Source organism: Cryptotermes secundus, unplaced genomic scaffold (assembly GCF_002891405.2).
Source record: "Cryptotermes secundus unplaced genomic scaffold, Csec_1.0 scaffold73, whole genome shotgun sequence".
Lineage (NCBI taxonomy): Eukaryota > Metazoa > Arthropoda > Insecta > Blattodea > Kalotermitidae > Cryptotermes > Cryptotermes secundus.
The window spans coordinates 1,924,411-1,951,007 of NW_019738871.1; the positions used below are offsets into that span (position 1 = coordinate 1,924,411).

At 39.2% G+C, this 26,597-nt stretch overlaps 1 protein-coding gene across 7 annotated transcripts in view; it reads left to right on the forward strand.

The window, feature by feature from the left end:
• Positions 1 to 26,597, forward strand: part of LOC111871061 (medium-chain acyl-CoA ligase ACSF2, mitochondrial) — a 74,511-nt gene that overhangs the window by 43,261 nt on the left and 4,653 nt on the right. For 3 of the 7 annotated variants that reach the window (XM_023863817.2, XM_033754093.1, XM_033754092.1), the window contains exons 2-12: positions 5,519 to 5,696; positions 6,345 to 6,473; positions 7,716 to 7,936; positions 8,825 to 8,942; positions 12,947 to 13,042; positions 15,482 to 15,630; positions 17,121 to 17,292; positions 17,563 to 17,670; positions 19,936 to 20,084; positions 24,868 to 25,009; positions 25,549 to 25,659. In XM_023863817.2, the coding sequence (XP_023719585.1) occupies positions 5,519 to 5,696; positions 6,345 to 6,473; positions 7,716 to 7,936; positions 8,825 to 8,942; positions 12,947 to 13,042; positions 15,482 to 15,630; positions 17,121 to 17,292; positions 17,563 to 17,670; positions 19,936 to 20,084; positions 24,868 to 25,009; positions 25,549 to 25,659 (1,573 nt within the window). Of the gene's footprint in view, positions 1 to 5,518; positions 5,697 to 6,344; positions 6,474 to 7,715; positions 7,937 to 8,824; positions 8,943 to 12,946; positions 13,043 to 15,481; positions 15,631 to 17,120; positions 17,293 to 17,562; positions 17,671 to 19,935; positions 20,085 to 24,867; positions 25,010 to 25,548; positions 25,660 to 26,597 lie in introns of those variants that run through there. The other 4 variants (XR_004513729.1, XR_004513731.1, XM_033754094.1 and 1 more) reach the window with 3 other exon arrangements.

Genomic DNA, 26,597 nt, shown 5'->3' on the forward strand with positions numbered 1-26,597 from the left:
TACCTACGCCTCAGATTTAGTTGCGCCCCATTTTGGCGGATATTTTACTTAGCATTTTTTTTCCCAAATTGGAAAGTGGTACTCTTGGGAGTTGCAGATGTTAATGAGGTCTGTATATTAGATCATATATAATTTTCTTTGACGATGAATCATTTTAAATAAAAAAATATTCAAGGTCGATTTCAGCTGCACCTAATTAAATATTGTATTAGAGAAGTAGCTTATAGTACAGATTACCAATACAGAATTTGAAAGAAGTTCATAGAATAATTTTAAGGATGAAACATGCGGTTTGACAGAGGGACAGGCCCTTTCCAGTACATTGGTTGACATTGTTACGGTAACAGAAGACAAATAGCTTTCCAAATCAGGACATGGCGTGATTTTGAGGTGGTGGCGGGTGGTGTAATGAACTCTTTACCTCAGAATTGATTTCCCATGTACAAACAAAACAAACTAACTCCGTGGTTTTAGTCCGCAAGCGAACTATACCGACCGAGCGAACGCCGCTTGTCGGCGAAGTTGGTGCCAACGTTAGCGGATACAGGAATCTCCCGTCTACAGCAGTTGTAAAGAAAGAAGAGCGTGCCGTTTGGTATATCCTTGATGTGACGGGAACAACAAGCCATTAGAAGACAGTTTATCGCTGTATTATGAAATCTTGCGAGTCTCGAGACAGTTGGCGTTGCATGGACGAGATTTGCCTGTTCTTGTTCCGCTCACTGACTGGGAAGGAAACTCATTATTCTCCATGACGAAGAACACGTGACGGGGGGGAGCATTTCAGCATCTTTGCATCCAACTTACATCCCACCGAGTCTCAAAGAGGCACGCGTACATGAAACGCCAGCTTTCTTCGCCCGTTACAGTCCTTTTAAATAAAATTTCTATCGTTATCAATAATTTCAACAAATTAATAATGTTGTATTTTAGCGCCCTGTTGCACTGATTCGCGTCCATGATGTGTATGTACTGGCCGTCTTGTAGTGCACACAGTCTCACTACATGTTTCGGAATCACTGTGCCATCCTCAGGTGTGTTATTTACGTTAAACTATTGCACTGCTCGCCATCATGTGTCGTTTATAAAATGATTTGAAATGTATATTCGTCATGAACTATAATAAAATTTATATATTAAAATTTGTTGAGATTTATCATCTTATACGTCGTATTTCAAACTCGCGTATTATATCATTCTTCCGCTATGGGAGTCGTTCTTCCTATATTTTGTGTATACCTGCAAATAAACATTCTATCCAACTAGTCCCATTCATCCACGGTAGATAGCAATAGTAGTATTATTGTAATAGCGTCAGTTCGCGAACTTGATTGTCACACTGTGCATTTTAGGGGGAACTTCTTGGAGCTGAGCCCTTCTTGAGAAGCCGTCAGTCAAACAGCTACTCAAGAATTTCACATTTTATGGAACCCGAAGGTTTATTACCATGTTCACAAGAGACCTCCACTGGTCCTTATTTTGAGCCAGATCAATCCAGTTCATACCACTCCATTCATTCATTCATTCATTCATCAGTAATCTGTCAAGACGACAGGTCCACAGTCTCTTCAAAACAGTTCCTCCACTTGATGCGATCTAGAGCTTTCTCCTTCAAATGAAACATCTCGCATACATGGTATCTCTGGTTTTGGAAAGAGACTATCCAGGAAAAGTCACTCCTGACTTCTGTTTTGTCTTCTGTCGTATTCTGTTTCCAGGATTCTAATCTCCAGTAATCGCCACTCCATCCTATCTCTCTAAGATCCATTTTAATATTATCCGCCCAACTACGTCTTGGTCTTCCTAGTAGTCTCTTTCCTTGTGGTTTTCCCACCAGTAACCTCCCCCAATCGTGCTACATTCCCTGTTCATCTCATCATTGACTTGATCGTTCTAATTATACCTGACGAAGAGTACAAGTTATAAAGCTTCGTATTACGCAGTTTTCTCCAACCTCCTGTGAATTCATCTCTCTTCGGTCCACATATTCTCCTGAACACCCTGTTCTCAAACACCCTCAGTCAGAGACCAAGTTTCACACCCATACAGAACCAAGGGAAGAACAGAAAAGCGAAGAAACGTACTGACACCCGACTTAATTCGCAGCGAGTTATTTCATTAAGCAAGGATTCTTGTCGTGAATGGATTCGAACCGAGTACGTTTGAAGTGATGACTTAAAGCCGTACATGTTTCATAATTCATCAGAGAATGTGATGCAAGAACCGGAAAAGTACTGGTCGGATAACTGGCTGTTAATCCTATGAAGCGTGCCTAGAATTGTTATCTTTTGTTTCTTCGGCGAGGAATGGTTCAGGACACTCGCAAGTACGAGGACATCCAATGGCAAAGTTCGGTGAGGTCGACCAGTGTTCTGTTGCTTATCTCACTGATTAATAAAGACGACGCTTGTTCGGCGCGTGTTGTGTTAATTATCCGCAGGTACTGTACCTCCACTCCCCATACGTCTCCATGGCATGTGATTAATTAAGTAATTAGTAATTAAGTAAGTCTTAGTAGTTAAAAGTTTCAGTTAAGCACAGGAACAACTTTACCTTTATAAGCAATTCATCCAGGCGAATAGTGAATTCATATGCCACATAGAATATAAGCCTGCAAGTGCAGCTGTTCTGAGGTAAGAACGAAAATTTAAGAAATTTCAAACTAATGTGTACAAGAAAATGTAGGGAGTGGTGATAATTACACACCAAAGGTTATGTAAACTGTGTAATCTCCTGATGTGTGACGTTGTGTATGGTTTGAAGAGGCTGCCGGCATTTTGGAGAAAATTACGTCCTCTCTGAAACGTTGGAAGTGTTTCCAGTTAAAAGTGGCATTACAACCCACAGGGCTGCGATTTATAAATCGCCGAAATTTCGTGCTATTCAAATAGGATGATGTTGAAGGTGATAATAGTCATAAGAGAAGAACATTTTGAGGATGTGTATGTTGTATTGTGATGACATGAAACAGTGTGGACCGAACGTTCCAGTCGAATGGGAAGAACTCCTGTCCCCATATTTGTGACTCCCTGAATTTAAGTCTCTGCCCGAAGGCCGGTAATGTTGGTTGAGGTGTTTGGTTTTCCTCAGTCCCTTCAGGCTGATGTCTTGATAGAGTTCATAACCGCTTCCTTCCTCATCTTTTCCAGTTCATTATACACCAATCAACCTACCATTCGATGCTGTATAATTCGACCAAATGGAAGGATCGCCAAATAAAGATCTCGAGTCATAAGCATTGTGAACTCTGGTATTTCTTATACCCGGAGAGTACGTGATTTATAGAGTAACATATGTATATGCATCTTGCTCACAGTCGAACCCCGGTCGCTTGACATTTTCCAGCACCTTAAACTTTGTCGCTACTGCGTCATGAGCACAATCCTTTGTAATCCATACCACAGCATCTGTGACGGCATCTACGAAACATCGGAGTTTTAATTCCGTATCGACTCAAATGAAACCGGGCGTCACTTGAATACGAACTGCATCTATGACATCATAAATGCAATAAAGCAGTGTGTAGATGCCTGTCCTTGTATCGTCACCTCAACACACGCTGGGTCGGGGGGTTATCGGATCGCAGCTGCCTCCGATAGTCAACAGCGTTGCCATCAGGAGCACTGCTGCTATCTGAAAAAGCCATTAATTATGTCGGCCAAAAGTTCTTGAACTCTTTCTGTTATGATAACAAAATAAACGCCATCTTTATTACGCGTTAGGAAAATATTATAATGTATGGGGTACGAAGAAACTTGGGGATTAAAATTAGATGTGAAATCACCACTTAGATGATGATTTATCATAAAAGTATATCGGTAAAATAAACCCTAACGAACTAAAGGATTCTGCACTTGGTCCAATAAAAATAAAGTTAAAGTTATCCCTGTGCTTAACTAAGCACTGCGCCATGAAGGCGTATGTGGGAGAGGATGTATAGATCTACATTTTCTTGACCTCTGTACTAGCTGGAGGTGAGTGGTCAACTTCACGCTCTGGCCTCTTTACCACCGGGGAAAGGGCCCCCGGTACCCATTATAGGAGGTTGGGTGGACCCCAGAGCCGGTCTTGACGACATGGAGAAGTGAAAATTCTTGACCCTACCGAGACTCGAACTGCGACCTCACTGTGGTCCAGCGATGCATTTGTCACCCGAATAATCAAAATAGACTTTTTCATTTGTTCTCAATATACGGTCACGTATATGAGTGACTATAGACGGGGTTTTGGTTGATATTTTGCTCTTACAAACTCAGTGGTTCATGTAGTATGGAGCCAGGCTGCACACAGCGAATGTTGTTTTTGACTTCTGCATGACACTTTCGACTTGCATGCCATCTCAAACCGATTTCCTGATCGTTTTACATGTGGACAGAACTGCCCCCCCCCCGAACAGTCCTGATTAAAACCCATGAGACTACCTTCTATGAGGATTTCATAAGGAAAAGATATTTGCGAAAAAGCAGCAAACAGTAATGGAATTGAGAGAAGTAATCCTTCAGGCCTGCAACCATATAACGGAGGGTAGATATATGCCTTAGACTAATCAGCATCACAATTCATGTTAAAGAAGTTGCCAGACATACAGGTGGGCATATTGAACGCTTGATTCACAGAGGATAAATCTCCATGCAATTGTCTTTCTTTTTATATGTTATTTTCTAGTATTGTAATTGCAATAAAGATTGTAGTAATAGATCAAATGCTGGATTATTTCTTGCCCCATATGTATAATTTCTCATTCAGTGCTGTATAATCAATGCAGTAGAAATATTGTCATTAAATAAAGATTTTCTTGTCCCACATTCTTTTTAACTTGGCATTCAGCAGCACATAACTGTTGTCATCCATAAACAATCAGCACATTATGTCGGTTCACAATCATTTAATACATAACCGGTGAACAGAGAATTTGTTGTGAAATAATGATCTCTTCCTTCTACATATTTCTTAACATGTCATTTGCATGTTGTGGCATATAGAATTGTTGCTAAAGGATGACTGTGTAAACATCAGCCATTGCTAGATAACATCCGCAACATTCAGGAAGCAATAGAAGGGCGGTATTTTTTTGTGGTATGCGTCGCAACCGTTGCTATGCAGCGGTATGATAAATATGCCTCTACAACAGTAGAGGGGCTGTGTTTTCTGCGTGATTCATGCCAAGGAGTTATCATGAAGGCAAGTTGGATGACCGAGGTAGTGGACAAGAAGTCTATATGGGAAGCTGTGAAAAGAAGACTTTATGGTGCTATTTGGAGTGTGTAATTCAGTGAGACTGTTATAGTTCCTGTGTTAAAATCCATTGTCAGGAAACGGCTATTGGAGACTGTAACAGACTGAGGGCACTAGTCTGTGCGTGTCATTGATCTGTAAAGTGTAATTACAAGTCATGTGTTAAAAGTCAATAAATCCAAAATCCCGTCTATAGTCACCCCTAAATCATGACATATCGTTCCTCATTCAGTGTTATATACAGTTCAATATTATCATTGAATGAAACACTTCTTTACTACAGGTTATGCATAGCAGTTTCCAGGAAACCAAGCTACTTACACAAGCTTGGTACGGAGCCCCTGTCCCCTGAAACAACAGGGCAGATAGTGGACAGGGCTGCTCAAGAATGGGGGGACAGAGATGCTCTTGTTTCAGTGCATCAGGGACATCGCCTCAGCTTCAGGAAGGCGAAAGAAGAGGTCAGTAGGGCCTGTAGCAGTGGTGTGTTTGCTTCTGTTCTGACTTCTGTTTGCTCCTAATGTGACATACTTGCATTTTTGACTGCAAAGCTTTGGCTTTCCTCCATCTGTCAGGTGAAGTTCAGGATCAGGATTGCAAAGTCAATATGCATATTCATCTTAGCTTCTATAGTTTCCAAAGTGAAAGTGTGAGAAATAAAATGAAGTAAAATAAAATTTTGAAATAAGTAAAACTGTAAAAAACGTTGTAAATAATGTGTTTTATTTAGTTGTTTGGAAAATAATTCATGTCCAGAATGTCAACAAATATTGGGAAAAATAACTCTCTTAAGTGAAGTCGGAAAGTTTGCTCTTCAGAATATGAATTGATTAATCTCCATAACCCACCTTTTGAACTAAACGCAGTCACTGCATTCACCTAATTATCCTTACATCTGTGCCATTGGCTGCGAAATGATATCTTCCCTTGAGGTTCAGTGCTAACTTTAGCTTCTTATTGAATGTGCCCCACAACTTCATGAGTTATCACCTGTTAAACCATTGATTTCCACTATGAATTAGATTGAAATTAGGCCTATGTGTCTGCCATCATTGTTGTCATGTTGAGTGTCATAAAGGTCTGACCTATGTTGCCCTGTACTCTTACAGGCAGACAAACTGGCTGCTGGACTCCTAGGGCTGGGACTGAAAACTGGGGACCGACTGGGGATCTGTGGTCCCAACTCCAGCCACTGGTATTTAACCTTCATAGCAGCAGCCCAGGCAGGGTTTGTCCTGGTGAGTGAACCACAGGAAACGTATGGAAGTATTAAAAGTAATATCTGGGTTGCAGAGTTTTAACTGGGTTTTTCTGTTGACAGAATCTTGAATCAGGAAGTCTGTATAGTTAGTACTTGCACAGTAGAACTCAGAGGTTTAAGACTTCTAATATTAAACTCCACCACTCGACAAGATCCTGAGCCAGTTCCATACAAACACTTGCACAATAATTTTGGTCCAAGAAGTATATAATATTGCTGTCATTGCTTTTAATTTTCATATTAGTCTTCTGCTTTCATTTCTGCTACCTGGTATAACAGAAACTATGGGTGACAAAGTCACACTTAAATATTTCAGGCACTGTTTCAATTCCATTTGATTAATATTACATTGAGTATGGCAACCAAGCTACAGTCCCCTACAATTCATAAGGAAATTTCATAAATATCTCTTTGTTTGATACTAATTTAAAAATTATAAGTAAGGAAACTGAGTCACAGTTTTCACAACAGTAGCACCATGTTACAGCCTGAATCATAAAAACTGCAATTTTTTGTTAAAACAATATATGGGTGAATTTGCCCCCATGTGACTATGCATTTTGAAGTGATCATGATATTGAGTTGAAGAAGAGTTTCTTGTTCATTTCTGTGTCTTCAGAGCTTGCTCATATACCACTCATATCCTCACAGAAAAACCCATAAATTTCAACTTACAGATATTGTGTTTCATCTCCCTGATTTTACCTCTCATTCTTACAACCTGCTTCCCTAACATGCAAGCTCATGGTATCCTGTCTTCTCCAAGGATCTTCCCAGTGGCTGCTTTAAAGAGATTTCCCCACTAGAATTCAGTATTTATTCCCGGTTACCTAGATCGTATGCTATGTTTCATTATCCAAACAGTACTAGGTAATTTGTATAAATCCTGGAGATCCTCATGTGTAATATCCTGACTTGCCTGTTAATCTTATCTTATTAAGTCCAAAAATTTTGTGGGCCATTTGTTTTAGATACTTGCAATTATAAGAATCTATATAGTACATCAGATAGTTAAATTGTATAATTTCCAAATTTCTCTAAAATAAGATGTTCAGAGAAGAATTTCTTAGGCTGACAGAAATTATGAATTAATAAGTTGCACTTCATTTATGTCAATCACTTCAATCCTAGACAGAGGATGATATTAAAATGGAGAGAACTATTTCAAATTGTACATTATGTTAATGTCGCATTTCACATTCTGTTTGAAATTTGACAGGTGAACATCAACCCAGCATACCAAATTCCAGAGCTACAGTACTGTCTCACCAAAGTGGGTGTGAAAGCACTCATTGCTCCCGAAAGCTTCAAGACACAGCGGTACCATGAGATGGTATGCGCCATTGCTCCAGAAGTGAACACTTGTGCCCCAGGACAGATTCGTAGCAAGCGGTTACCAGATCTTAGCTCTCTTATAATGATCACTGACAGACAGCTGCCGTGAGTTGCCAAACTATGTTAACCATTTAAGGACACCATCTACACACACACTCATGCACACGCGCGCGCACACACACCCACCCCTGTATACAGAATAGTATTTGTGGTAAGGAGCTATGGATTTTAGATATTCAGATTCTGTAATCTGAACAGAATTAAAATCTTTAGATCTTCGTTTCTGCACATCCAGATGTTAGGGTAGCTTGCAACAAAGAGCATTTTAAAGATTATTGACAACAGTAGTGATATATGCTACTCCATTTTTTATTCATGTTTTACAGATTTAAAATGTAAGGGATATTTTGTCTATAGATATTACAGAAAGTTTTAGTAAAAAATGACTTGGTTGTGTAACAGAAAATTCGTGTCATCTCTATATTCAGAACACAATTTTTCCAAGTTTTCTTCCTAATATATATGCACATATCCACTGTCATTAATAGTTTCTGATGTACAGAGTGTGATGGACAGATGGATGCTATGAATTATATATATATATATATGGATGTGGTATGTGTTGAGAGGAGTCCTTGTACAGTATATTGATATTTTATGAAGTCATATTTTGAATGTATCTGTAGGGATACAAAGTATGTCACAAATTGTTTTGACTTTAGAAATAAGAAAAGTGTGTCACAAATTTTTATGCCTCATAACTGCAATACAGATCTGTGTCAGAAACGCAAAGTTATCCACAAATTGTTGACCTGTAAGATAATATCTGTATATACTGTGCATTTTTACAAGATTGTCCCCCCTCCTCCCTTCTACTCCTTAAAGTTTATAATTCTTAACTTATGATTTCTGTTTGTCACTGTTAGGTGCCCCAAAATAATTTTATTACTGACCATTCTATCTGGTGGCTGACACAGACTTTTTGTATTCTAGGGGGGCGTTTCGGTTCAGTGATGTGGTAGAGAGTGCCACTCCTGAATTGGTATCCACTGTTCAGCAGCTGCAGTCACAGATTCAGCCAGATGATGGTTGCAACTTGCAGTTTACATCGGTGAGTAATTGCTATGTAACTGCTTCCCAATTGTAGTACATGGCATGCTTCATCATCCCAATATGCCAACATTCAAATCTGAACTAGAATAAGCAGTTTCAGATCCATTTATCTGCGACTGTTCATATGTAATCATGTTCAATTGCGGACCGGTTGTTTAAATATTTAAATCACCCTGGGGACCGGGGTTTTTAAGCCTAGCACCATAACTTGTGCACTGTTCACTTTAAAAATTAATATAAAATCTAATTAATTTTATGAACCAAAATTTTTGGAGAACACTTGCCAGAGCTCCTAGAAGTGCTTGCGCGTGTGATATCTCTGGAAGCATTCCCCTTTGTGAAGAGGCATCACGCAGAAGTTGCAGATGTACGCAGTCCTACTCTTCTTCTTGTGGACTGTGCACACACGGCACTGCCTAGAAGGGTACTTCTTCTTGCAATGTTCACTCTTCACAATTCTCATGAGGGTATGTTTCCGCATATCACCCGAGAGTCGTCCAGGGGGGTCCACATGAGGCCTCCGGCGGGTGCGAACAGATGGCCCCGGCTGCACTACAACTATGTTTGATGCAGGTACTGCCGCCACTGTGAGGTCAGTAGCCCAAGCTTTTGCCAAGTTCAACAGAAATGCTTTGTATTTCAAAGTAGAATTTCTGTTCACCTTTTTGAAAACCGCACTTTCATCGGAGTTCTCACTTTCACTGGACACAATATTTTGGTGGGCCCTGTGGCCCCTGTCACTGTCACTTTCACTGAGGCTGGCCTCACTATCAGAAGACGAAGCAGTTGGCAAATCTGATGGCTCATCGGAGAACAAATCTAATATTTCTTGTTCTCCGAGAGAACGCTTCGCCTGCAACTGCTTTCGTCTCTGATCCATGTTGCACTGCTAACTTCCTGGTTCATACATGGAAGCTTGGACTCAAACAAAGGCTTTTTTCTTTAGGGTGTGACAGGAAATGAGCGTGATCATGTTACTGGCTAAGCTATCAAACATTCCCGAGGTCAGCTACGCAGTAGTTATGATGCAACATGGCCACACAGCTAGATATAGTCAGTTGCAACATAACGCGTCAGAAAAGGGCCAGTTGGCCCACCTGGTCCACAATGCTACAGAAACGTAGAGGGCCAATTGGTCCCTCCAGTCCTGAATGTGTTAAAACCATCACAACACAACAAATATCAAGATCAGTGCCTAGTCTTGGCTCTGCTACGTGTTTCAGCTATTAATAGTCATCATCAGGCAGATACATAGCTAACATATGTACACACTGAACTGCAGTACTAATAAAATTGGATACAATAATATTAATTATATTAAAATACTTGACGCAAAAATACAATAAATTAGATATATAAGAAACAAGAATAAAATTCTTCGATTGATGCTTTACATCATCAAGTCAGTCATTGGTATTTTATGATTTTGTTGTGTTCCCACAGACAAATTGGAGCATTCTATATTTTGTATATATATATAAAACTGTTATTGGAGGCTCATGATGTAGATGTAGTAATATAAATGTTAATCTGAAAATGATATGAAAGTAATAGTATTAAATTAATTTCAGATATATTTCAGGATATTTATGATTTGTTTTTACAGAGAGATAAATTTCAGTACTGGTACATTCTAAATCACATACTTGTCAGAATTGAAATATGGTATGAACAACCTCAGTGAAGTTGATTATAGTCTGACATGTGGTCCAAAAGTTTACTTTGTTTAGTGCAATAATGACAGCTTTCTGAGACTCAAAAAAATGGTGAAAACCGTGCAGTGATGTTTATTGTGTCTGGTAAAATAAGTGGATTTTTCAGAACTTGTGCCAGTGTTTTGTGAATAAAATGTTTAAGGTAGTGAAATTGAATTCTGTATGGTCAAAATCTAACGGTAGCATCATTGGTTGAGGGGCTATGCTACAAGCCTGAAGGTCATGGGTTCAAGTCCTGATGAGGTCATTGGATTTTTTTTTCAATTATCCTAATCCTTCCAGCCACACTATGGTCCTTGGGTCGACTCAGCCTCTAACAGAAATGAGTACCAGGAATCTTCCTGGGTAGTAAAGCGTGGGTGGTGCATAAGGCTGACAACCTTACCGCCATCTTTGAGCCGCTTGTCTAGATAATGTGGGACCCTCAACGTCTCACAACCCTATGGACCTTCATGGCCTGTTGCAGGGAGAGCTTTACTTACTTTTTGCTAAAAATCCAAAATATTCATAATTCAGCAACAAAATTGGCTATGCTATAAATGCATTAGTTAACTAAATGTAAGTCTGGGACTGTTAAGAAATTGATGGGCAGCTTTGTCTCTATGTGGAATTCGCTCCCCTTATAGCAGGGGTCTCCAAACTTTTTGAACCGCGGGCCACATTAGGTAATGCAGCACTTTCAACGGGCCGGATAAAATGAGAAATTAATAACTCTAGGTATATGAGTTTTATTGAAAGCACAGAATTTCATAAATTAAATACAAAGTAGGTGAGAATAAATTATCGTATATTAATGACAACAGACAGTAGCAGCAAATGCTAATAATTTCATCACAAATTATAATAAAACAGTTAATGTGATTGATGGAACTCTTTTTGCATTCTTAAAATCTGATTAAATTGAGGTTCAAATTTTGAAACGCTAATCACGAGTAGCGACTTTAAATGTTCATCAGATAAATTTACCCTGTATTTTGACTTGATGTACTTCGTCTGGGAAAAAGTTTGTTCACACAGATATGTCGCCCCAAAAATGGAGATAAATTTACAAGCAAATTTCTTTAAATTTGGAAATTGCTCAGAGTTCAGAAATTTATAAAATTCGATCAAATTTTCTTCCTTGTATTTGTCTTTAATATGATAATTTTCCTGAAGTTCAATAATTTCCATTTGAATTTGACATGGGACATCTGTAGCATCACAGTCAAACGGATTTTGAAACAAACAATGTAATTTACTGAGCACTGGCATCCAAATCAGCAAATCGCTTCCGAAATTGTTCTTTCAAATCTGAAATGACTAAATTTGCAGATGAGGAAGGAAATTCTGCTTCACCCTTTTTATGCAACTCTGCACAGTATAGCATATGAACAAAGTTACAATTTTTCACTTGGCTTTCCAAAAGTATTAACTTTGCTCTGAATGCCTTGATAAGTGAAAATAAATCACAGACTAAGTTATTTTCATCCTGCAACTTTAAATTCAAATGGTTCACCAGATGAGCAAAGAATGCTAATTTCCAAAGCCACTCGATATCTGATAAAAGTGTTTCCTGATGGTTTTTCTCAGTAAGAAATATATCAATTTCATTCCTGAGCTGAAAGAAGCGCAAAAGAACCTTTCCACAGCTAAGCCATCTAACTGCAGTATAATATGTCAGGTCAATAAGCTCAGAATCACACTTACCAATACTCACTGGAAAATTAGTTCAATTGGCGCATTTCTGCACAATTCTTTTGGGGGGGGGGATAAAATCACATCGCGGGCTGGATGCGGCCCGTGGGCCGTAGTTTGTAGACCCTTGCCTTATAGGATATCTAACAATGCCTTGCAGTATTTAGACTATGTAGTGTTACAGAGTGGGGTGACTAAGGGTGATGAATTGGAAAGGATTTGGAAGGAAGATGTGGCCTAATCTGTCCCAAGTAGGTAGCACTCCTGTGTTGTATACAAAAGGTCCCTGTTTCAGATCTCAGCTTGGAGACTGGCCATCATGACTGAGGTTTTTTGTGGTTTTCCTCAGTCCCTCAAGACAAATGTTGGGATACTGCCTAAAATTATGCCACATTTACTTCCACATCCTTTTCAATTCATTATTCACTAATCATCATATAGTTCAACACTGTGTAATCTGAGCTACTGGCTGTTGTTAAGTAAACCATAACTGTGTAACAACAGGTAATTGAGTCTTGTTTGTAAGCATTTTGTGAATAAAGATACATCTGCTACTAGAGGTATGGACACTTGATATATTACATACAGTAATACAACTAAATTTATTTGCTAGGGAACAACTGGGCAACCCAAAGCAACATTGCTAAATCATCACAACACTGTGAACAACATGCTGATTTTTGGAAAGAGGGCAGAGCTGTCCAGAAAGGTGAGACACATTTTGACAATCTCAGGCCTTACCTGAGGTATCAACTCATGGTAAATACTAGAACTGGATCAAAGGAATGATTCTGTAGAGAATATGTGGGAGCCTCGACATCTCAACCTTCTGGGCCTTCACGGCCTCTTACAGGGATAGATTTACCTTTTTATTTTATGACATACTCATGAAAGAATGTAATTAATCTACTGGGAAACAAAAGCTTTGATTTATTAAGAGCAAATAAAAACCAATGTACTGTACTGTACTTACATAATTTACCCTGTCACATGATGTGTACATATACCCCTGTTTTTAGACATGGAATTTAAGTAAAACATTGAATACATTATTTTACACCAACTTTTAACTATAAACTTTTGGTTTAATGGATATGAATTCACATAATAAGGAACTTCATGCAATCATATACTGTTCCTCCTTCCACCGAAATATGTTATAGCCTGGCACAGACAGGGTGAAAAAGAAAAAGGAATTTCCTAAGAAACACAAGCACTACCAAAGAACTTGTAATCAGTGGCTGTGACTAAAGTTCTTTTTCTAATTTTAAAGATTTTTTAAGAATCCTTCTAATTTTAAAAATTCTTGCAACTTCATGATGGTTGCATTCATTATATGATTGTGATGTTTAGCACTAATATGGTTCCATATTGGGACAGTTCAATAACAAGAGACATATTTGATGAGACTGCGTGAAGATTGCCCCAAATGTGGACCGAAACATGTAGCAACTATTGAAGAAAACCACTGTGAGCAGTTGATTGGTTTAATTTTACTGTTGTGTTGATGTCTAAATCCCACCAATCATGATACACAGCAGGATGCAAACAGTACAGATGCTTTTATTTTGAAAAGTTTTGTCTGTCACCAATTTTTATATGAACTAAGTGATAATTGTTCACTGTAAGAATTGATTCTGTATCCCTTATTCACCTGTCATTTATGCTTTGTATAAAGTGTGTGAAACGCATATGGCGAAGGCTTTTTCAGATACTTGAATCATCTGTGAACGTATGAGCAGAGTTTGATGAAATTTGGTAGGATTGTATCAAAAACTGTTAGGAAAGTTTAATTATGATTCATATCAGTCCATTATAAAACATATTCTATTTGAAACTCAAACCAAATTTGTGTTCTCAAAATAAAACAACTTATCATACAGGGATGGCATATGGCATAAGATGTGGACCATATGAAGATGTAGAATTCTTATTTAAAACATTTGATGGTATAGTGAATATTAAGTGAGATGCAAGGCCAAATGTTCCTTGCACTCTGCACTGTAATGTCTGTAGTGTGGCTGACTTTGTAATAATAGATTTACATTTACAATAAATGAAAAGTGGGATATGCAGAATTGTAAAAAAAATAAAAACTGAGCAAGTAGGTTCAAGCATGGTTACTTTTGTCTTATATTCGGGAAGTGCCTGACTGAGGATTTTTGTGGTTTTTCTCAGTCTCTCCAGGCATATTTCAAGACAATGCCTTGAATCAGGCTACGACTGCTCTCCCAAATTATTTTAAGCTATTTGCTTATCATCGAATTATTCAGTGCTATTTAACCTGAGTTACTGACATCTCATTAAATGAGCTTCAAATAAACATACAAAAAACATAACTTGCAAAGAATATTGTCATGTGTTGGGTAGGTCATGCGACAAATAACTTCGAACCATTCTGGATCTAACGAATTTATTCCACTCGCTCTCACAGCTACACAATTTAGAATCTCACAATTACTGCCATGTGCAGTATCACACTTACTGCTTAAATTCACTCCAGTGATTGCATGACTGCAACTGACTGGTTACTCTCTAGTAACGGGCTCAGTACTCACTACTGAATAGTGTTCGCTGCTCCTTATTTAGGCTAGGCATGGACAACACAGAAAACAGTTACATGATAGGTATTACTGTTGCGTAATGTCGTGTTTACCGATTGCCTAGAAACAGTCGTTGCATGGGCTCCCCTGTTGTGTGACGCCATATTTACAAAGGCGTTGCTGGGCAACGCTGTGTAGCAACCAGCATACTTCGCCTTGGCTTGGCACAGCGCGGACACACACCGCTTTCCTTACTGTTGCGTAACTTGGCAACTGACCGTTTATCAAGGATCTGTCTTTGTGGTAACTCGTTCCACTTCCCATTGCCCAGCAATGGTTAGACATGTCACAATATTTACTCATCCATACCAACTGACTATAGCACTGGTCTTCTGTTTTCTCTTGTCAGGGAAGGTGAAGGTTCTTCATTATCCTAAGCTTTACAAACTATTTAATAGCGTCTTTCCATCTATACCCTTGTTTCCAGAGGGCTTACTTCTCTTGAAATGGCTAGAAGAAATGATTTCTTCACAAGGTTCAAAATAATTTATCTTAGTTTTACTTTCAGAACACCACAGTGTAATACGTTATGTATGTCTGTACAGGCGCATCGTATCTGCCTTCAAGTGCCTTTCTTCCACTGTTTTGGCAATGTATTAGGAATCATGGCATCCCTGATATATGGTGCCACAATCGTCCTGCCTGGTGCCAGTTTTAAGGCTGAGGAATCCATTGAAGCGATCCAGAAGGAGAGGTGCTTCTTATTAAAGTATTAAACTAGGCAGTGTTTATATATGTGTGTCATTTTATAGTGCTTTCAGTAGCTAGATTATGGGCTGTGAATGAAAAGATGATAGATGAATGATGAATTGAAAACAATTTGGAAGGAAATTACCTTGGCCTAATTGAGGTACTATCCCAGCAGTTGCTTAGACGGGCTGAGGAGAACTACAAAAATGTCAGCCATGATAGTCAGTGATCCAGCTAAGATTCAAGCACCTACTAGGCAGTATTGTTAAGACTTCTGTTCACCACCTTATACACTACATCTGTTGGTGTAACCCAGAATCAGGCTCAGAGAATAAACATACTTACCATTTACCTCCTTCAAGTGTGCAGTCTTAGGGGCATGTTTCCTTACCTCTGCACTTCTTAATACAAGATATGGCCAGAAAGTTCCAGGAACTGGCACAGTGGGCAGCTGCTGTATGGCTCTGCCTTGAGCCTGTGTGTTCCTCCAGGTATTGTTTGAGTGGTGATATGTTGTCGTGAACCTCTTGTGTGTCTCACAGTATTAAATTAAGTGCAAGTTCTGTGTCTGACAAATTTTTAAACATTGCATTAATCACAAATTTTTGATAAACTCGAAAAAAAAAAACACCAACTAAATTTTCAGATCATTAGAAGATCTTACATGGAATCTACATTGCTAAAGGGACTTGTTTTTGGGTGGCAGAAACAATTTTCTGAAAGAAGAGAAGCTGACAGCAGAAAGAACTGATGTTAATATTGAAAAAGTGGAGGAACCTGTTCATACCAATATCAGAATGATAGCTGTAGAACTGTGGATGGATAGTGTTAGTCAGATTTTAACCGTTAACTGAATTGTTGGTCTTAGAATGAAAAAGGTCTGTGCTAAGATGGTGTTACAACTTAACTAGTGACCAGCAACTGAGGTCAGAAGAAGTTTGCATCAATTTTTTAACAAAATTCAAGCTCAACCAAATTTTCTCATGTGGATTCTGGGTTACTGCAGGGGTCCAGGATCGTACATCACATGCAGTAGAAGCAATATCAGAAGATATGTTCCCGAAATACTTCACAATAACTTTTTACACGTAAAACTGCTAAGGGGAATGACTTTGAAGGGTACAGGGGCACTTAATTGGTACGATGAGCTTCAGCTTACGTACATACTTATTCCAGAAACGTTCTAGCCACATTTATTACATCATGATATTTCAGTTAGTGTGAATAGATTGTGTAATTTCATGTAATTCTATAGAACTGGGGATTGCATTCTGCCTTAGAAGTGGGGTCTGGCTGACTAGTGCTGGAAACAAAATTAAATTTCCAATGTTCATAAACTAGTTTATCTGACTTTTATCAAATTTGTTATCTAGCAATAAGAGATTGAGGTGCATAGAACTGTTATTACATTGAGTAGAATCTATTGTAATGAAAGCATTAGTTTGTTATAGCGTTACGTGGCTTATCACTATTTTTCTTATTTTTCCTATGTAGGTGTACAGTTGTATATGGAACACCCACAATGTATGTAGACCTACTAGCTATAGCAAAGAAGACCAAGAACTTGAATACTGACACCCTGGATTTGGGCATGGGTGCAGGAGCCCTGTTTTCCAAGGAGCTTATTCAGGATATTTTGCAAACCTTCAAACTCAGGAGGTTCTGCGTAAGTAGAACTTTTTTCTGAGGAGAATCGATTGTTGGTGTTACTCGTGGACAATTAAAATTTCAGTTATTTTGCGATGAGAAGTAGTAACAAATTACAGAGAACTGAATTTTGAATTATCCACATTCAAAAGAATATAATTTCTCATGCTGAGAATTGTAATTAAATCCAATTATACAGGATTTTGAAATATCCTCTTTTGAAGTAATGAGATTTTACTGCATTGTTAAAGTTTCCGGAGGTAAAGTGAGTTAGACTGGTACATTGCAGGTTGGATATGGGATGACGGAGACCAGCCCCCTGTCCTTCCTGTCAATGCCAGATGACACCCCTGAGAAGCAGACATCAACTGTGGGTTGTATCATGGACCATGTTGAGGTCAGTGTTATATTATATATAATTATTGTAGGTTTATTAAATTAAATTTTAATTACTAATTCAAGCTACTTTCCTTTTGTTGGTCAGCTTGTCTTTTTATCATCTATTAGTCTTTGATTTGCTAAGAACCAGATGCATGAATTGATTTAGAGGAAATTCATTATATCTGTAAAATATCTCACTACCGCCGCCACCACCACCAATACCAATTATTTGAAGGAGTAAATTAACTTTCTCTGTGTATAATAAGATATCCTCATATTTGAAAACTGTTTCAGGCTTGAAGCTGTAGCAGTTCTCAAGAGAAAAAATATTTGAAATTACATAAGTCTTCTGGTGATGTTTCAGTTAGTTGAATAACACCAGTTTTTCTCCAAAATGATACAGATGTAAAAGAGAATATTTTCATACCTTTTCACCTGTATAAAATACATGTAGGTGACAGTAATTTTACAGTTGGGTTCCCTGTCAACATTACATCACATATTCAAGTATATAGTTGGACGAGGTGGCATCTAGATGTGAGAGGTAGTAAAGGTAAAGCTATCCTTATAACAGGCCGTGGAGGCCCATAAGGTTGTGAGATGTCAGGGTTCCCACATTTTATAGAGAGTTGGCTCACAGATGGCGGTCATGCTGTCAGCCTTACGCACCAGCCGCCTTTTTCCCCCAGGAAAATTCTTGGTACTCATTTCTGTTAGAGGCTGAGTCAATGCCAGGGCCATAGTGTGGCTGGAAGTATTAGGTTAATTGAAGATCTGATGACTTCATTGGGAATCGAACACTCGACCTTCCAGCTTCTAGCATATTACCTCAACCAACAATGCTACTATGTGACACCAAGATATGAAAGATAGTAGCAAATATATTGAAAAGACAGTCATGGGCAGTCAACAAGCGGTAGTCCTCTAACTTGGAGGTTTGGTGTAAGTCTGATAATCCCTCACCATAAAACTAGCGTGATATGAAAAGTTAAAAAGGGCCTCAGGCATGGCTGGATTCTTTAGCATGACTTAAGCAACAGAAAAGTGAATATTTTGGTCAAAGAACCTCAAGGGAAAGATGGTGTAGGAGATCTAGGCATATATATATAGGAGTATATTATTAAAATGGGCTTTGGAGAAATAGGGTATGAAGGTTGGGATTAGATTCAGCTGGCTCAGAATGTAGTCTAATGATGGGTGTTTGTGAATATGGTGATGAATCTTTGGGTTCCTTAAAGGCAGAGATTCGAGTCCATGGCGTTTTCTCTGGGATTTTCAGTTTTTATTTTTTTGGGGGGTTTATTTATTTATTTTTATCTCCACCCCACTTATACACACATTTGAGAATCATATGTGTGGATTTTATTTAAGCATACATCATGTACCAGAACAATCCCTGAGTTTATGCCTCAGCTTGTGGTACCCTGCCTTCATCATAGCTGGTATTGTTTCCTCGATTGACAGATTTACTTTTTGACAGTGATGTCTACTTGTTAAAAACCCTGCTGGTAGCAGCTCTCTTCTTAATATTTGTTGAATCATCCATTGAAAAATTCATTGAAAATGCAGCTTTTAAGAGACAATTGTCAATTTTACAGCCTAACTATGCAGAAATATGTTGTATTTTTTTTTGGAAATTTGATGACAGTATCAGCCCAGGGATTAACATTTTGTCAGCTATATGTCTGTCATTCCAGAGAGTGAGCATGAGTGGACACTTCAAAGACAAAAAGTGTCTTATAATGCATAGACTGTCAAAGTTATGCTAACAGTTTCACATATGACTTGAATTGCTAAGTCTTTCAATCAGACAGAGCTATCTGAGATTCTGTTATATGTGACAACAGCAATGAAGGACCAGCTAATCAATTCCATGGATTTAAGATTATTTATAGTGAACATATTTTTTTTTTTTTCTGATTTTACAAACGCCTCGTTTTACATTTACAGTGTTCTATTTAAAAAAAACTGCTGGTCTTCTGCTCGTATAAAATGTTTGTCATAGTGAAATAGGCATATCTTTGCATCTGAAAATGTTCGTCATAGTAAAATAGGCATATCTTTGCATATGAAAATATTTGAAACTCACCTGAGCAAGCTCACCCAGCTGCAGACACACACACATGCACACTTGCAAATTTCATTATTATGCTTGGATAGCTGTAGCCATTTGTTTTCCTTTGAAGTTGATCATTGTTAATATCCACAAGACACTACTTCATTGTATATAAATGTGACAGTGAATTTATTAATTAATTCTTAACAATGAATATGGGTACAGGCTAAAGTTGTGGATGCCAATGGGAAAATGGTGCCGTTTGGAACACCTGGAGAACTCTTGATCCGAGGTTATCTAAACATGTTGGGTTACTGGGATGAGGATGGCAGGACAAAGGAGATTCTTGGCCTTGACCGTTGGGTGAGAACAGGGTGAGCTGAAAACTGACTTTTTTTTTTACAGAGGGTCAGGGAAGCAGCTACGAGCAAAGAGGCTTTGAGTGGGGACTGAATGGAAATTGAAGTGATGTGAAGTTACCTTGTAAGATTTGAGGCTTTGAAGTTACCTTGTTTAAGTGTACTCCTAGTTACTGTATACATGGTGTCCCAGGTGTTTGGTGCGTACTGAGGGTTCCCTATGGAACAACTTCGAAATAGGAACCCATGTCTGCAAACGTAAAATAGCAGTGTTAGGGCAGCATTTAATATCATTCTGTTTAAACTTGGTGCCTCAATGTCGAAGAGCATGCACAGGCATACTACCGCCTCCAAACTCTTAAGACTCACCTGCTAGAGTAGATGTTGGAATTGGCGCCCTCCATTTACAATGCATGCGTTACATCAACGCAAAAAACTTTGGTGCACCCTTTCAAATATTCCAGGTGTCTCACGGATCACGTCATTGCAACAAGTATTCTGGCCAACAGCTTGAATTCATTATCCACAAGCGTGTCGTAGATCAGGCTTTTCACATGGCCCCAAACGGAATAGTCCAGAGGTGTCAAGTCTGGGGATCAGGGTGGCCAAGGCACTGGGCCTCCTCTTTTTATCCCTGAAATGTGCCGGTTCTCCGTCATGCTGTATCTACATTTACCTCCCCACAATCAGTGGCACGTCTTCTAGCAAAGTCGGAAGGATACGTTCCAGGAACACTTTGTAAAAGGGACCATTGAGTCGCGGTGGTAGAAGGAAAGTTCGAATCAAGTGATCGCCAGTGGTGCCTGCCCAGACATTGACAGAAAATTGTGCCTGGTGTTAACCAACTACAGTAATGTTGGGGTTTTCGCCAGGTGGCTGTTTCGACTGTTGAACCAGCCACCCCTTGTAAACTGCACTTTGTCTGTGAATAACACATGATTCAGGAAGTTGGGCTGATGTAAACACTGGTTCAGTATGCACTGACAAAATTGAACTCGTGGTACGAAGTCAGCTGGACCTACGTCATGTACTCATGTTGGATGATACGGATAAAGTTGTTGGTCGTGCAGGATTCTGCAAACACTTGATTTTGATGTCCCCACAATCTTGACAATGGCACAAGTGCTGGTGGATGGCTGTTCCTCTATGCAATGCAGTTCGACATTGAGGTGCCAAGTTTAAACGAAACGATTTTAAATGCCGCCCTAGTGCTGCTATTTTACGTTTGTGGACATGGGTTCCTATTTCAAAGTTATTCTATAGGGAACCCTCAGTATGCTCCTGAAATATAATAATAATAACATACTCAAAGTGTGACTTCATATGAATTCTGGAATATTTTCCAGTCACAACAGAGCAGCCCTTATCATGGTACTCATTGCTTGTCACCAGAACCAACCCAGACATTGTATGTGGTGATGTAAATTGGGTTTGAATATGGACTTCACATTGTAGGTGTCCTTGTGAAACTCTGAGGACAGACAGAGGGAGGGAGAGAAGAAAGGAAAAAGAAACTCTTCAGAGAAAGACTCATAAAACGTAAATTAAGCCACATACCTGAATGTCTGGAGTGCAGAGGAGTGTCCAGCAAATATTTAGTGGTAGTCTTGAACTGTTCCATGAACCAGGGTGTATCATTATCAGTGATGAATACCATTACTTCAGAATTAAAAGTTACTAGATACTATATTCAACATACCTCTCATATTCATATGCCAGTGGGAAATTCAGACATTCTGAGTTTGTACTCTTCTCATCAGATGCCACTTGGTAAATGTGCCCGATGTAAAGACACTATATGTGTACATTGTTATGAAATGATATTAGTACACACTATTACTTTTATTGAGTATTATCTTATTATTTTGGTTTATAAATAATTTTCCAATATGTTTAACTCCATTTTGCAGTTCTAACCAGTTCCCGTTTCTTTTTAACATTTTGCTTCGTAAAGTATGTCAACTTCTGCAAACCTATCAATTCTGCCAAAGTACTTTTTTCTCATGACATCAGGACAGTAGGTTCTCCATTTTTCGTCAACAGCTCCAAATGGTATGTAATTTCTTAATGTCCTCCTAGCAGTACCATCATTACTAGCTTTTATTCATCAGTTTCAAAATCACATTTTGTAATTCCCATGTTTTACATAATATTGAGCTTGCATGTTCTTCTATGTAGCCATTCTCTATCTCTATTCCTGTTACTCCCTCTGGGGCATAGGGCATCCATGAAGAGCTTTGTTTCACTTCAGTTTCTTAATCTTAAATAGTCAGTAGGCCTCCCTTGACAGGGGATCATCCTGTCACAAGGCCCCAACATACACAGGACAACATAAACCCAGAATAAATTCAGACAAACATTCATGCCACAAGTGGATTCAAACCCACGATCCCAGTGTTCAGTCAAGCAAAGACATTTTATGCCTTAAACTGTGCAGCTACTGTGATTGGCACTCAGCCATTAACGTGTAATAAAAGTAACACAGTGTGGCCTCAATATAACAAGAGTTCATAAAATTTGAAGGAGAAAAATAAAGCAGCTTGTCCTAACAGATACTCATAATATCCAAAAATGGTTGAAAAATGTAAGGATGAACCTGTCTCCTAACATATAATTACATATAATACAATATGGCTGTTACACCGTGATGACAAGGGGGCGTTGAGGTACCCCACCGCTGTCACCCTATGTTATGGCGCGAAGGGGGCGTGGAGGAATCTCTCCACCTCTTCTGCCATCCATGCCGTTGCGCCCTTGGGGAATGGCCAGTTGCAAGGCTAAGCACTTGGTACTTGACTCGTTAACTACCTCTTGGCTGTGAGTTCACAGTCCCGATTACACAGGGAGGTATGGGAGAGCGGGGAATTAGAGGGTGTGACTGTGGGGGTAAGTCATTAACACCACACATCCCCTTCACTTGGTCTATTCGTCTACTCTATATGCACTTATGTACATCATACATACGTAGCCGACAGTCATCGGTTACGTATACATTATAATTTGAATAACGATACTCTTGGGTTCACCATCCTACGTTCCCTCTCTCAGGACCTACTCTCTCTCTGACCTAACCCAGGTCGTGTCACTTTAATAATATCACACTATATATCCATGACTGGTATGAACAGTTCGACTTACTTGGTGTAAGAGCTGATGGTACTCCCCCTCGGTCTGGCACGACCGTGGCTCAGGTCCTCTGGCCTCTGGTTTGCTATTCACTTGACATTATACACTCAGATAGATTGACAGATTGAATGGATATTCAGTTGGTGATCCAAAGATGTGATCCCAAAAATAGCTCCTCCATTTGTGTCAGCTTCTTTATAACTTTCTCCCTGCTGACTCCTGTCTTTTTGGGGTAAGCTCCGCCCCTGCACTAGAGCGAATTCTCCCCCAAGTCCGTCTCTCGTTGGTCAGCTGGATAAAGAGAGTTGGATCTCCTCAGGTCGTCTCACTGAGTTGACATTCTGTATGCCTCGGCCGTCTCTGGTTGTTCCGCATGGATCAGTGGTCTCTGCTATGTGACAATTTTCCACCTACTCTGCGGCTTCCTCATTCCACTTCAAACATTAACCCTTCGGCTAACTTCTGTTATGGTGAACCCAAGATAACTTAATACCTAAAAGTTACAGAAACCCTTGCCGAAATTCTACGGCATTACAATGGCACTAAGTTTTGAATGATAATGCAGTTGTGGCACTATTTCTTCTTCTTTTGAGTGGTTATCACAGGGATATGAAAACAACAAAAAATAATTCAATAAATTCATCATGCTTAGCTATATCTGAACTGAAGAGTGTTTACTGATATAAAGGTATTATACGTTGAAAAAGTTAAATAGTTCTGTTCAGTGTGACTGGTTAAGATTTTCTTATTTCAGTTAGATTATACGTTTTTATGAAAGTTGACATTAAATTGTGCAGCCTATATAAAGTGGTCCATAGGACCATCGTGTGGGATACCTCACTGAACATGCAGGATTTCTCTTCCATGAAGTTGCCTGCACAAGTTATTACATACTGCTCCATGGACTGGTTCAGCTTTGTTCATATTTACAGTCACTAGCTTGTTATCATTATTATTGTAACAAAACCTACTTTTCTTTGGGGCACAAGGCTTATAAACAATCTTCTGCTAATAACTAAAATATAATCGCTGATAATACTATCATCACCATCTACCATTGTCTTCGCAGATCAAAATTATTGTCTGCAAGTAATTCCTTCTTTAATTTGATGAAGACAAGAGCAGACTTACTGAGCCCACCATCTTTGCTGCCCACTCAATTATATTCCAATGTTTGTGATTTTACATGACATCTAAAAGAGATATGTTGGATTTGAGGTTCTCATACCAACAGTTATAAACAGTTCTGTCTTCTGAGGCATATTGCATCCATCTTCAGGGGCAAAGAGTAAGCCAAACAAGAAATCAGCATGATGCAAACAGCAAGCAGAACTTGAAGATGGAGGTGATACATTCCCCCAAATCACTGGTTGACCTTTCGCTGGAATACATGGCCTTTTATCACAGAAGATAGAACATTTTCTGTAAGAGAGATATTGGGACATCTAGGAGTCTATGGAAACCTATAAAGCTTGGTTGATAAAACTTCATCTTTGTTGACATAAAATTAAAAATGAAATTAGGTAGCTTTTGTGTGTAAGAATGTAATTTGCAAAAGTTGTATAAATGAGAAGGACTGTCCTCACTGTTAACCAAATCAGCTAATATCGCCCACTGAATTGTTGAGGGTAGAAAAAGGCCAGTTAGTTGACAGAAAATTTGTTTATTTCAGAGACCAGTTTGTGCTGCAAGAAGATGGATATGGGCAAGTGGTGGGGCGTATCAAAGAAATGATCATACGGGGAGGAGAGAACATCTTCCCGAAGGAAATTGAGCAAGTTCTTGAGCAGCATTCAGAAATATTGGAAGCACAGGTAACAGGATATTTAAGGTGATAGGAAATAGTCACAGATTAGTTACCATACTTACTTCCAAGTAAGTTTTCCAAATCTACAAATGTATTTGAGATTTCAACATGATCCTGCTCTTTACCCTCTACTTCGTTTAATTTCTTTAGATTGAACCTCTCCATATGAACTCTGTGCGTTGTTTGTCAAGTTGGTTGTGCATCTTTCCATCAGGAGATGTTCATGTAAATTTATGAATGTTACAATGTGTGAACATCTTACTTTTGACAATAAGATTTTTGGATGTGTATGAGTTACTATGTGCATCAAATAACACTGCATTCTATTTATTAGCAGGAAATAAATGTTAAAAAATGTAAATTTTCTTGTAAGATATGAACCTTGTTTTTTGGACAATTTCATGGACATGTGGCATGCAAGTAAATGTCTATGGTTTATGTACTGGACAAACAAAAATTACGTACAGTCCTATGATACAAGGTGAAGAATACCACACAATATTGGAATGCAGAAATCATACTTCATTATAATACTGTTCTTGGCAGGTGATTGGAGTTCCTGACTCACGCCTGGGAGAGGAAGTATGCGCATGCCTTAGACTGGTGGATGGTGCCAAGTTGACGGCTGATCAAGTAAAACAGTATTGCAAGGGGAAGGTATGATTTATTGCTGAGATTTGAGGTTTCAGTTCTGATGAAATCCCAGGTTGTAATCTTCTGCCTTTGACACCATATAATTTGATAGGTAGTTAACATTTCAAAAGAACATGCCACCCCCATCTTCAGGGTAGAAGTGAAGATGGGAGCAACAGGTTCCTCCAAAATGATGATTAACATCTACCAGATTACACTATGTCATAACCCAGAAAACAGTCCTCTTAATTATTATTCCTTTCATAAACAGTTTACTTCAGCTGAGTTTAATGAAGCATTTTGAAAATCAGCTAATGTGTATTTTTTTTTCTCCCCTTGGCACTACAGCCCCAGTGGGCCTAGGCCTACCTCCATGAACTTCTCTGTTAATGTGTATTACCCTGTGGGAACATCCCACATTAGCACGCATTTCTGCAACGCTCGCTCTTCACATCGCTTTTCACCATCACGCGCGCTAACCAATCTGATTGCTTCAAACGTTCATATTTATACTGGGATCACTCCTGGCCCGCATCTACGTCATTACGCGTGCTAGCCAATCAATTCTTCCTCCTCACTTTCGAGTTTGGCTCCGCCCCACCGACCAGCGTATAAAAAGGAGCGACTCCAAAGCCGAGTTATTCAGTTCATCAATTCAGTTCAATTCAGTCCGACTGCAGTCTACGCTCAAGCCACACAGCAAGCAACTTCAGCCAGCAGGCTTCGTCGCCAGCGCTCGGTCTTCGGAGGTATCGGCAGGCTGCGCCAGGCACGACCGCCTCGGCCCTCCGGCGCTCTCACACCCGACTCACTGGGGCACCGCGCCTGGACTCGCCGGTGGTTGTGTTACGGTCCGACTCACTGGGCATCTGGCGTAGCCACTGCCTCATGGCTCCTACGACCGCGCTCAACGACTAGCCTTTTCACCAGCCATTCACCGTAACTAGCCTTTCTCCCTACAC